This window comes from Balearica regulorum, chromosome 5 (genome assembly GCF_011004875.1).
Source record: "Balearica regulorum gibbericeps isolate bBalReg1 chromosome 5, bBalReg1.pri, whole genome shotgun sequence".
NCBI classification, from domain to species: Eukaryota; Metazoa; Chordata; class Aves; order Gruiformes; family Gruidae; genus Balearica; species Balearica regulorum.
In genome coordinates this window covers 19,722,579-19,734,293 of record NC_046188.1, presented here as the reverse complement: position 1 = coordinate 19,734,293, position 11,715 = coordinate 19,722,579, and the positions used below count along the sequence as shown (strand labels likewise).

At 41.9% G+C, this 11,715-nt stretch overlaps 1 protein-coding gene and 1 non-coding gene across 6 annotated transcripts in view; one reads left to right on the top strand and one right to left on the bottom strand.

Annotated features, from left to right (window-relative positions):
* Positions 1 to 875: 875 nt before the first annotated feature.
* TRNAK-CUU (transfer RNA lysine (anticodon CUU)) lies at positions 876 to 948 on the top strand. The gene has a single exon. It is a non-coding gene; the product is annotated as a tRNA-Lys (tRNA).
* A 2,175-nt stretch (positions 949 to 3,123) lies between these two features.
* The window catches only part of FOXN3 (forkhead box N3), a 213,632-nt gene continuing 205,040 nt past the window's right edge, over positions 3,124 to 11,715 (bottom strand). For all 5 annotated transcript variants that reach the window (XM_075753727.1, XM_075753726.1, XM_075753729.1 and 2 more), the window contains one exon: positions 3,124 to 10,573. In XM_075753727.1, coding sequence (XP_075609842.1) covers positions 10,024 to 10,573 — 550 coding nt within the window. In that variant the 3' untranslated portion in view covers positions 3,124 to 10,023. The remainder of the gene's footprint in view (positions 10,574 to 11,715) is intronic.

Sequence of the window (11,715 nt, the reverse complement as noted above, 5' to 3'; positions counted from 1 at the left end):
GAGCAGCAGAAAGAGCCAGTACATAAATCACTTCAACTGCTCACCCTGGCTTGTGAGAGGCATGCTCAAACTGAGCTTAACCTGTGGTGGAAAGAAGGGTGTTGAGGCTGGAGAGGAGGTAGGACAGGGGTTTATATAAGTGGTTGGTTGTTTGCCTCCTTTCTAAATACCCAAATGAGCGATCAGAAATCTCTGTTAATTGGCAATGAAGTAAAACTCACAACTTCCGACTGTTTTGCCCATGACAGGCAAATTGCAAGCTCGCACAAAAAGCCTGTAGCACAACTGGGATTCAACATATCTCAAACAGTGTGCCTGATCTAAACCGTTTAAGGCCCACATGTAATGCCTTACGCTGAAACAAGCCCAAGACCAGTCTCTTGGCAAACTTGCTGGCTGGTGTATAAAGGCTAAAACATTTTCTGTGGAGTCTGCAGGTCTCCTCCTCTACACGTCACTACAGATCCATCCACAGACCATGCGGCGTGATACTTGCTGAACTGGCAGCAGATGGGGGGGGGATCCATTAGAGGAAGATGGTCCAGAAAGTGTTTTTTCCTTCTCACCAGTCTCCTCTCATCTCATCTCCTTGGCCGAGTTTTTTTTCTCTCTTCTGTTCCATTGCAGTGGATGCTGAGGATAGGTTACAAACTGAAACTTTTTCAGGCAATACATTGCAGTATCTATTGCCTGGTCAGATATTGGGGCTGGGCATCTTTATGCTCTTTTGTGTGTATCTTGGACATTTGTTTTTTCTGCTCCACTCCCCCCAGGTCCTGTTTACATCCACCTTGTCCCCCAGATGCCTGCTGCGGTAGTCTCCAGCACCAACCACTCAGGATGGTGCTGAGACAAGTAAGAGGGACACTTCTATAGCCCGGCTAGCTCAGTCGGTAGAGCATGAGACTCTTAATCTCAGGGTCGTGGGTTCGTGCCCCACATTGGGCGCCAAAAAGAACTGTGGTGGGTTGACCCTGGCTGGGGGCCAGGTGCCCACCAGAGCCGCTCTATCACTCCCCTCTTTCATTAGACAGGGGAGAAAAGGTACAATGAAAAAAAAAAACTTACAGGTCGAGATAAGGACAGGGAGAGATCATTCTCTAATTATCATCACGAGCAAAACAGACCGAACTTACAGAGGGAATTCATCTTATTTCTTACTAAGCAAAACAGAGTAGAGGAATGAGAAATAAAACCAAATCTTAAAAACACCTCCCCCCACCCCTCCCATCTTCCCGGGCTCAACTTCACTCCCGGCTTCAACCTCCGCCCCCCTCAGCGGCACAGGGGGACGGGGAGTGGGGGTTACGGTCAGTTCATCACGCGGTGTTTCTGCCGCTTCTTCATCCTCAGGGGGAGGACTCCTCTCATCGTTCCCCCGCTCCAGCGTGGGGTCCCTCTCACGGGAGACAGTCCTTCACGGCCTTCTCCAACGTGAGTCTCCTCCACGGAGTGCAGACCTTCGGGAGCAAACTGCTCCAGCGTGGGTCCCCCACGGGGTCACAAGTCCTGTCAGCAAACCTGCTCTGGCGTGGGCTCCTCTCTCCACGGATCCACAGGTCCTGCCAGGAGCTTGCTCCAGCCTGGGCTTCCCACGGGGTCACAGCCTCCTTCAGGTGTCTCCACCTGCTCCGGCGTGGGGTCCTCCACGGGCTGCAGGTGGAATCGCTACACCCCCTCATCCTCCCTCCATGGGCTGCAGGGGGACAGCCTGCTTCACCATGGTCTTCACCACGGGCTGCAGGGGGATCTCTGCTCCGGCGCCTGGAGCACCTCCTCCCCCTCCTTCTGCACTGACCTTGGTGTCTGCAGAGTTTCTTACATCTTCTCACTCCTCTCTCTGGCTGCAAAAGCGCTAACTGTTTTTTTTCTCTTTCTTAAATATGTTATCACAGAGGCGCTGATTGGCTTGGCCTTGGCCAGCGGCGGGTCCATCTTGGAGCCGGCTGGCATTGGCTCTGTCAGACACAAGGGAAGCTTCTAGCAGCTTCTCACAGAAGCCACCCTTGTAGCCCCCCCGCTACCAAAACCTTGCCACGCAAAACCAACACACTCCGGGTCAGCTGGAGTTCCAGCTTCAGCAGCTGTACATTCTCATTACACAGCCCAGAAACCATCCTCCCCTGCTTCTGCAGCGTCTCAAACCAGGTGTGGGAAAGATTTTAGTTTCACAGAAGAGGAGGAGGGCTTTTTTTCTTCCCAATCATTTAAAAAGTTTAATCTATAGATACATAGTGCTGTTCATAAACACTTTCAAACCCCAGTGTTTGGAGAATGCTTTTACTTATGAGATTTTACTATTCAGTTTAAATAGAGAAAGCTATGAGGCAACTACAATTTTCTTACACCCTCTATTACTCCCCCTCTGAAGAGACGACTTTTGCACTGTTTTCTTCAACTCTAGACTTAGGTTGGATTCCTGGATCTATACAGAGAGGCACCCAATGGACTAGTTTTTAGCACCAGTGAACAAAGAGCAGTACTGATTCCTGCAGCACCCCAGGGTGACCAGGGGAGGCTCCAAGTATTTGAAGAGCAGAATACCTCCTAGCTGGTTACAGATTGAGTCAGTTGAGGCAACCACCTTCAAAGCTCTCGGCTCAACAGGATTTCCTCCTGCAAACAGTCCTTCATGCTGCAAGGTAAAGGAGTAACGTGGGAAAAGGATTTACAGTCCTGGTGCTGCAGAAACCAGAATAAAGTCTGGGAAGGGTTGATGCAAAGATTAGAAAGCGATGTTTTTCAGGAAGTTATATTTACAGTTAGATATGTCTTATTACTGAATGTCTTCTGATTGTTGCTAATTAAAAAAAAAAAAAAAACAAAACAAACAAAAACCCAAAAAACCCCCACCAATTCCCAGTGAAATCAGCTTTGTTTCCAGGCTGCAAAACTGATGAGAAAGGAAGATCAGGCCCTAACTGAACAGCAATTTAGTATGTCTACCCATCTGCACATGATGGCAAATTTACATGAGCTGGTATCTACTGCAGTGAAGATACAGGTAACATCCCACGGGGGCTAGAACTATTTAATAGTGAAGGAATTAATTTGTAAAAATATCACTGTTGTTCCTCCTTAATATCTGCACACACTTGGAAGCCAATATTCACACAACTACAATTGTTCAATTGATGCAACTCAGTAATTTTTATTGCAACTGGAAGACAATACATCACAGAAACTTTATGGTAGGTTTTGGGAAAGTGTTATTTACAATAATAATTGATGAAATAGTTTGTCTTTGGCAATATGATTACACATCAAGAAAATGTAAAATGCAAGTATGCCTCTAAATCAACATTTTCATATTTCCTAAAGATCAGCTGATTGCACTTGCCTTCGGACTGCTCATTTAGGTAAACACAAATACAACTTAACATCACTGTTCATTCCCCATCACAGTTCATATTTCGATATTGATGAAATTGGCAGTTTCAGACGCCAAGTACAGGAAAAAAATTGGCTTATCACTGTACTAAATTAACTTATTGGCCAGTTAAGGTCCTGTGACCCTTAAGCATTGATACTAAATCTCTTGGTCTTTTGATTGCTTTATCACTTTTTTCTGTAAAACAAAATATTTCAGAAATTACAGATCAGAGTATAAAAAAAATGTACAAGTCCATAATGCTTTTCATACACACACAAATCATTCCCCCCGACATTTTACATCATGGCAGTTTTAAGTAGTGAGTGTGAATGATGCAGGCATGGAACTGGTTATCAAATACAGGTATGACTTTCAATTGTTGTCCCACACACATACTCAGGAAATGTACAATGCTCTAGCAACTTAAAAATGTACTGAAGTTCAATGTCATCTGAACAAAAAAAAGAAAGTCTTGGGATTTCAGGCCAGAGTAAACAAACGAAAAAGATTTCCATTTCTAGACGATCAGCCAACCCAGAATCCAGCATGTAATTTTAGCATCCAGTAAAATCCCTTCTAGCACTGAGGGCCAGCACAAGTTGTCATTTATCCCTTAAACCCTCAGACAATGAGCTCTCAGAACTGCTGGCCTGATCCAAAGCCCAACGAAATCAACTGAAAATAAAAAAGTGAAACAAAACCCCCCTTCCATCGACTGTGAAAGGAGGTTACATCAGGTTGATTTCCCCCTCTTTGCAAAAGGAAATGTGATACAGTAGAAAACCCATTATATAGCTTCAGATAAATATACCTTGTTTCAATGCTAAAACAAAACAAAACCCAAACTCCCAAAACCAGGAAAGGCTACTTATTAGAACAACTCAAAAGTGACCTTTAAGTCATTTCTGGTTTTAAATGTACACCAGCAAAATACAGCACCATAGACACATTAGGTTGAGACTTTTTTTTTTTTTTGGTCAGTGAAGCTAGTACTTGTTTGCTGAACTGTGGAAGAATTACAAGGTCATGTACATGATCAAAGATAAAGCAACCCAGCTGACAAGTCTCTGCTTAATTCAAGAATAACCAGTACTAAAAATAAAAATGCAAAAATAACCCCCCCTAATAAACCACCATCAATTAATACTTTCTAAATAAAAGGGGATTAACAGATGAATTCACAAATGTATGCAGATTTATACAGAACACCGAATGTTGTGTGTAAATCCTTATAAACTCCAGCTCAAAACAGAAACACACAAAATGTATAGTTTGACTTACACATCCCATTTCAAAGGAAAAGAGACATCATTACAACTTGGTAACTGTGCTAACTGCAATATAAACCAAACAGAAGTTCAAAGTTTGGCAGATAACTAAGAAGAGGGTTATCACTTAGGTTATATAGCAAAGTGTTGATGTATATTACATAGAGTAGTATAAATAATAAAAAAGTATTATTTAAATTAGATCACAGTGCTGCATTATGTGCATAACAGTGTTTGATATATTACTGGAGGGCTGTGAAGAACACTACTAAAACTTAACTGGTCAGACGGTCAACACATATTCTGTTACAATCAGGAGGATGTATGGTCAAATGCTCTTTTGGTGGCAAAGTCAAGAAAACGTTTCAAAATATTTCCTATAAAATATGCCAATGAGCTATTCAGGCAGTAGTGACATACCTGAAGGAGCTGGGTTTGCATTCTCCATGAAGTGAAGTAAATCGCATTGCATCTGAAATTGGAAATGCATTCTCTTGAGAGCTTTATTCTGATCCTGGAGCATGGGAGAGTAATGTTTTCAAAAATGCCTACGGCCAGATTCAAGGAAAGATGGTAATAATAGTGAAACGGTAAAGATTTCCAGGAGCACTTGGGTGTCTATAGCTTCACTGACTGCGAAGCAGATCAGACACCTTTCAGGTTCTAGAAAACCTCAGATTGCGCCTATCTACATCTTTAAATGATTTGAGAGCCAAAATCTCAGTGAAAATCAATCATGGCTACCAAGAAAATGGGACAAAGTGTTGTTTTGGTCATTTTATCCCTGGTGCCATCTGGTGTACGATTTTGGATTTCATTCTCTGCTAAAGTATGTTGATGTAACTCTACCTCACTCCAGTGAAGAATGCAGCCCCCCAAGTTTCTCTGCATCTTTTCCAAAGGCAGACAGTAATTCAGTCAAACACCAGGAGCCGATGCACCTCCTTTGGGATTCCCTTCTCCCGTTAAGGGAAGAGAGGAGCCAGAATATGGACCTCAATTGAATTGCCAGTGAGAAGAGAATACAGTCCCAGGACAGCTCTCTAGTCCTACGTGGCACGCCTCCTCGCTCCCCCATCAGGCTTTTCAGCTGTAAACCCCTGTGATCTCAGTAGAACTACTGCTGGTTTTGCCAGGAGAAGATCAGAATCAGACTGCTTTCAGAAACAGCTATGGGGTGATACATTAAAGCTGTTTAAGACCTGCGCTTGAATATTTAAATGCAGGCAAAATCTGCATCAAAATGCAGTAGGACATCCAATTGCTTGCAGAACGCAAGCACGACCGGCAGATTTCACCTCCCTGCAGACACCGGTGAAATCTGCTTGTGGCATTAGCTCTGGCCTGCAAGAGCTTCTTGCTGCAAAAGGCATATTCCAAAGGAACCCGTCATGAAGTCCAGCGACCCTTACAATTCACGCCTGTGTAAAATCGCCATTGAACGCTGGCTGACCTACTGGGACTCCCCTAGCCCCCACCTGTCTTGGAGAAACGCTAATTTGGCAATACTGATAGACTGAGGAAAACGGAAAGTTAAGAGATTCGACGACTTCTCACCCCAAAATGGCTTAGTAAGGAAAGCAAACAAGCAAAACCAAACCACCTCACGTCTGGCAAGTGAGAGTGTTCGTAATACAGTGCAATTACCACTCCGTTTTGGCATGATTCAGTCAAAGTCGAGACAACTGGATTGAAAAGCTGACAACATATTTTTTTGGAAAACAAATTGGTCTTGAGTCTCATAAAAAAAGAGAACTTCTCTGATGGAGTAGAACCAGTTCTGACAAAGCTGCCACTGTCAGCCAGGCACAAAAATGGTTTAAAAGGTGACTCCTAAATATTTTATACAAATCCAAATTATGTACTTCTCATCAACAATCAGAGTAAGGGTCAATAAGGACAAGTTGCTTTTAAACTCCAGAAAGAATCTGTGAATGGCATTAGCCCTCAGCCAAACTGCTGGTTCCTGAACGTAACTTTGTAAACTCCTACCGAATAATACCTCCTTAGCAGATCAGACTAGGAGCAACAAATTTTACATGAAAATAGATGCTTGCCAACATTTTAGATTTACCAGCAAGTATATAAAGGAGTTGTTGAAGTCTTAGATAGATTATATATATATATATCTATATATAAAGATAACCTGCCTAATTAGATATTTATGCAAAATGACTGTTTTCTAAAGTGATTAATACTAGTGGTAATTATATATTTAGCCACCAAGAGTCCACATTAATGAATGGTACTTGTTTTTCAGCAGATACTGGTCTCATTTGTACCGACACACTGCAAGCAGCGAAGCTGCTCTGGAATTAGTGTCATCACTGTGGACAGAATCTGGCCACCAGCACACAACCACATCGCTTTCTCTGGAGGACAGAGATGGCTGAGCCATGGTTTTAATGTATTTTCTGCCACTAAATTTGAGTTTTCAGTGTTGCTTTTTGAAACCATGCCCAAGCTGGTACAACTATGCATTAATGAACAAAGGTGGTGGCAAACTGATACCACAGTATTTTGTATTTCAAATTACTCTCCCCAAAGTCCATAAAAAGATGAAGGACCAAGTTTTCTGATGCAGGGGTTGTGTGGTTCACTGCCTGCAGGCTCTGGCTGTAGGAAGCGCAGATCTGGGAAGCAGCAGATCTGGGAAGAAGCCGATTATCCCAGTCCAGTCACACAAGGGAAAAGCTATGGCTCATTCATCTCTGTGCTACCTGGCCAAGGGACCGGTCTTTCCTGTTTTCCACAACTTATCTTAAGGGCTGCAGGCAGCCAACAAGTTAGTATCCGTGTACTCCCGATTTACAACCCTGCGTGCATCGGCCCCAGCAAACTGAGGGGAGCACAGATTGCTCCTTGCACCATCCTTGGCTCTCTCCTTCCGAACCTGCATAGCTGGCAGTTGTGCTGGGCTCTGGCAGCTGTCGGACAGCACCTGGATCCCAGGACACGCTGGGTGAGACGGGAGAAGCATGGTTTTGCTCTGCTGCCCCCAGTGTGTCCCTGCTCTTTACGTGACAATATACTTGTGGAGCACAGAACAGGTCCAGCCCAGCCCACCCTTCAGTCCTTCCACTTCCTAACTGAACACGCACCACAGTCATCTCCAAATGCAATCTTTAGTTTACTCCCCTGAGTGGGAAGTCAAACCTTTCTCTAACTCACTCTTCATAAACTAGATCTGTCTTGGTGAAACTGCTGCCTGAAACAGTTGTTAGGGATAAATATAAACCTACATTCTTTTTAAGAAACAGACCATTTTGTTCTGTTAAGGGGTTGGTTCCTGGGATTTTCTCCTTGCCTTTAGGCTATTCTAAGTGTAGAACTTTTCATGCCAAATTCATGAATCTAGGTGAGAGAGACTGTCTTATTTATTTCACAGCTTCCCTCTGCTGTAGGGATCTCCAATCTAATAGTTGTCATTACCAGAAGAGTAGCACTATACCTGAATCACACTCTCTGTAACACTGGTTTTGCTCTGGACACCTCAGTAAGGCTCTTTACTAACTTCATTTTCTCATGGCAAATTAGCAAAGCTATTTTCTTGTCGACTTATTCCTGAATCAAATCAGAGAGTTTTCCTCAATTAACCTCCCATTATTCTCTTGATTCTGTCATACACACTCACTACTAAATTTGCCCTCAGATTATTGCGTCATGTTACACATGTACAGACGAAGAAAGGACACACTTTTACTTTTTTTTCTTTTTTTTTTTTTTCTTTTTTTAAACAGAAGTAGGGAGAGGGGGGCTGAATGTGCAGACAAGGCAGTATAATTCAACCATCCAAGCCCTACCAGAGCATGAAGATTTTATTTTTTAATATTGCAGAGTAAGTTCCCCAACAGTCAGTGTTTGTCCCTGAAGAAGGTTAAACCTTAAACACCTGCTTCAAAAAAACCCCAACAACAACAAAAAAGAACCAAAACAAAAACAAAAAACAAAACAAACAAAAAAATAAAACCCAAAAAAACAAACTCTAAGCCTAAGGGCTTAAAAATTAGAGGCATAGCCTTTTTCTCTATTTTCTATATTTATATGAAAATAATTCATGCTTCATGCTAAATACATTTTACCTTACAAGAACTTTGTCATCTTTGAATAAAAAAAATTGTTTGCTTTTTGTATTTCCCCCCCCCTCCTCCCAAAAGGAATCCATGCAATGTGGATCAAGTTTCTGCTGGCTACACTGGTTGAATCTGGAAATCTGTTGTCATTTTTGCACAGATGAATCCTGACTGACGGTAACTGCACACTCATTTCTGAGGGCAGTGTAGGAGCTCTTTTGTTGAACTTCTGAATTTTGCTGTTCACCAATATGCTTTCCTTTTTTTTTTTTTTTTAAATACAGAATACTACTAATGGCAGGTTTTGTAGCTTTGTTTCCCCAGTTAGATCAAGGATTTGATCCACAGAAAAAGATGTATTTCCTTCCTTAATATCTACTGTAATTTCTTAGAGTTGATTGCTTTTCACTCAGGCAGTTTAGAAGACATAGCTTGTTTTTCCCTATTACTAATATTTTTTGCACGCAGTGCCAATCTTCGGGCTTATGGCTTTTTGAACATTCTTTTAATTTAATATAGAAGACAGAATTCAATGATTAACGATGCTACTAACAGTGCCCCCCTCCCCCATTTCTTCTTGTTATTTCACTGAAACCCGTTGCATACATAGTTGAAATTTCCCCAAGCTTAAAGTCATCAGTCTTCACATTATAAGCCACATATAGTACGTGAAGCACTAAAAGTGCATTACGGTTTGCGCAGTTGCCACCAGTGGCTGTCCAAAGACTTCTATGGCACAACGTATCCAAGTGCCACTAGATGGTTCTTGGTTTGGTGTTGAGAAGTACGTGCCTCCTCTTTCCCCCAAATCTCTTTATTCACATTCACTTCTAACCCAATCATAAGGCCATTAAAATAAATTCTTAAGGGCCAGGCCTGAATGATTACTAAATTACGCACAGCTCTTCTAGTATAAGAGGGATTTCCAAGTGCCCAATTTTACTCCCATCACATTAATGTTGATGTCACTGCGTATTCAACCATGCATTTTTGACAAGCCGGAGAAAGCAATGGCGATTTTGGCTTTTTTTTTTTTTTGTTAACTTTTTGTCTTCAGGTAATGAAAAGCTTTTGTAAATTAGCTGAGTGTCAGTATGAGTTCTATGGCTTCAATCTCCTTTAAAAATAAAAATCTTAAGGGTCCAAAAAAAAAAACAAAAAAAGAAAAAAAAGAAAAAAGAAACAAAACAAAACCAAATAGAAAGAAAAACAAAAAAGGAAAAAATTGCTGATATTGCCACAAATCATTAGAATTCACCTGACGTGCTGAAACAAAACTTTGTAAGTTCAAACAAATCATTGATTTGTTCTAATTTTTTGTGGTTTCCTTTTGCTCTTTCTGCCCCTTTGCCGTCCGATTGGTGATGTTGTTCAAACAGGATCGAATTCCTGCTAAATGCAGGAGCGATCCTGCTGCTTCTTTCATTTCCTCATCATCACTCTCAGGGGGCTTTTCTGTACGTCTCTTTTTAAGAGGCAGTGTGTCACTTGGTACTTTTTTCGCCTTCATTAAATGTTGCCTTTTCTTGTGCTGGGATGCATACCCACTGTCAGCTAAAGAATCCTTGGTCTCCTTCCGATTTTGCTTTTTGTCCTCCTCTTCTGTTTCACTATGGCTCTCGTGGCTCTGGAAGCTAACTTCACTTCCTTCACTGCTGTCTTGGCTACCTTTAGTTGCAAATTCATACTGGTCATCAGCAGAGGAAGAGGAAACGGAGTCACTAGCAGGTGATGTGCTCCTGTGGTTGGAAGATTTGGCACTGCTGTAGTTGTGATCCTCCTTTGGGTCACCACTAACAACTGGAGAGCCACAGGACTGTTCGCTTTCTGTCCGCATCCGGCAGTTTGTTATTCCATTCCTGTAAAAACAAATCGAAGCCGTCTTAGAAGCCACAGATACGTGATCTTGCTTCAGCGTGAAAGATGATAAAGCCAACTGACAGATAATCTAAAATTACAACTATCAAAGTAAATGTCCATGCAAGATGGTTTCAAAGCCTGACGCAAATTACTTGTGGATTGGACTCAACACATAAAACAAGCCAAAAGACACGAAACAACACAAGAGGCAGGAGCAAATACGGGATGATTACAAATAAATGATGTCTGAAAAGTCCTGATTTACATTTCAACTAACAGTTTACACTTCTGAAAAAACTGAAAAGAAAAAAACCCCATTATTTTATCTACTGGGTATTAAATAAATTCTGAAGAGTTGCATAAATCTCCTCTCCCCTTTTGTATATAAAATGATACTACCAAACACATGGGAAGAGACACTAGCTTTCTGGAGTAGTACTTCGCCTCCTCTCAAAGACACTTTTCCAGCTCTAGTGCTCCAAGGGTAGGAGATGTTTCACCTGGAAGTAGCAGCGTCCATTTAGGACTCTTTCCAATGGAAGGAGTAACTAAGTATAGAATTCAGGTCCAGTCACATTTCTGATTGTAATTAGTTTATGAATAATCTTAAAAGCAACACAATCTTAAGCCACTAGCCGCCAAGAAAATATGAAAATGCATTTAAAAACAAATGCTGGGAAAAAAAAAATCTGGTTTTGCTCTAGAAGTTGTCATTTTCCCCTTTGGTTTTATGGCACTGGGTGCTGTGGGAACTCAGCACAATACATTAAAAAACTAACAATGTTCCTTTCTGCACTGGCAAGTATTAGAGCATTGCCACTGGTGTTACAATACAGAATACAATGGTTGCGAGACTTAAAGAAGGGATTGACCCTGTGCCATGCTTAATTCCTGCTGAAAAAAAGGAGAGGAGGATGCTCATCATTGAGCAAAGGCATCATCATCGCCACCCGTCAGCTCACCAGCCCTGAACCCATCAGTCAAAAAAAATAAAACAAACAAGCACGACTGTTTAAACTATCACATGACAAACTGCTTTAAAATCTACTCTTGCCGTCTTCATGCTACCACTACAGTGCTTTTGCACACTCAGAGCAGTGTTGGATTAAAACCTTTTCTTAAATGCATGCACTGAACACAG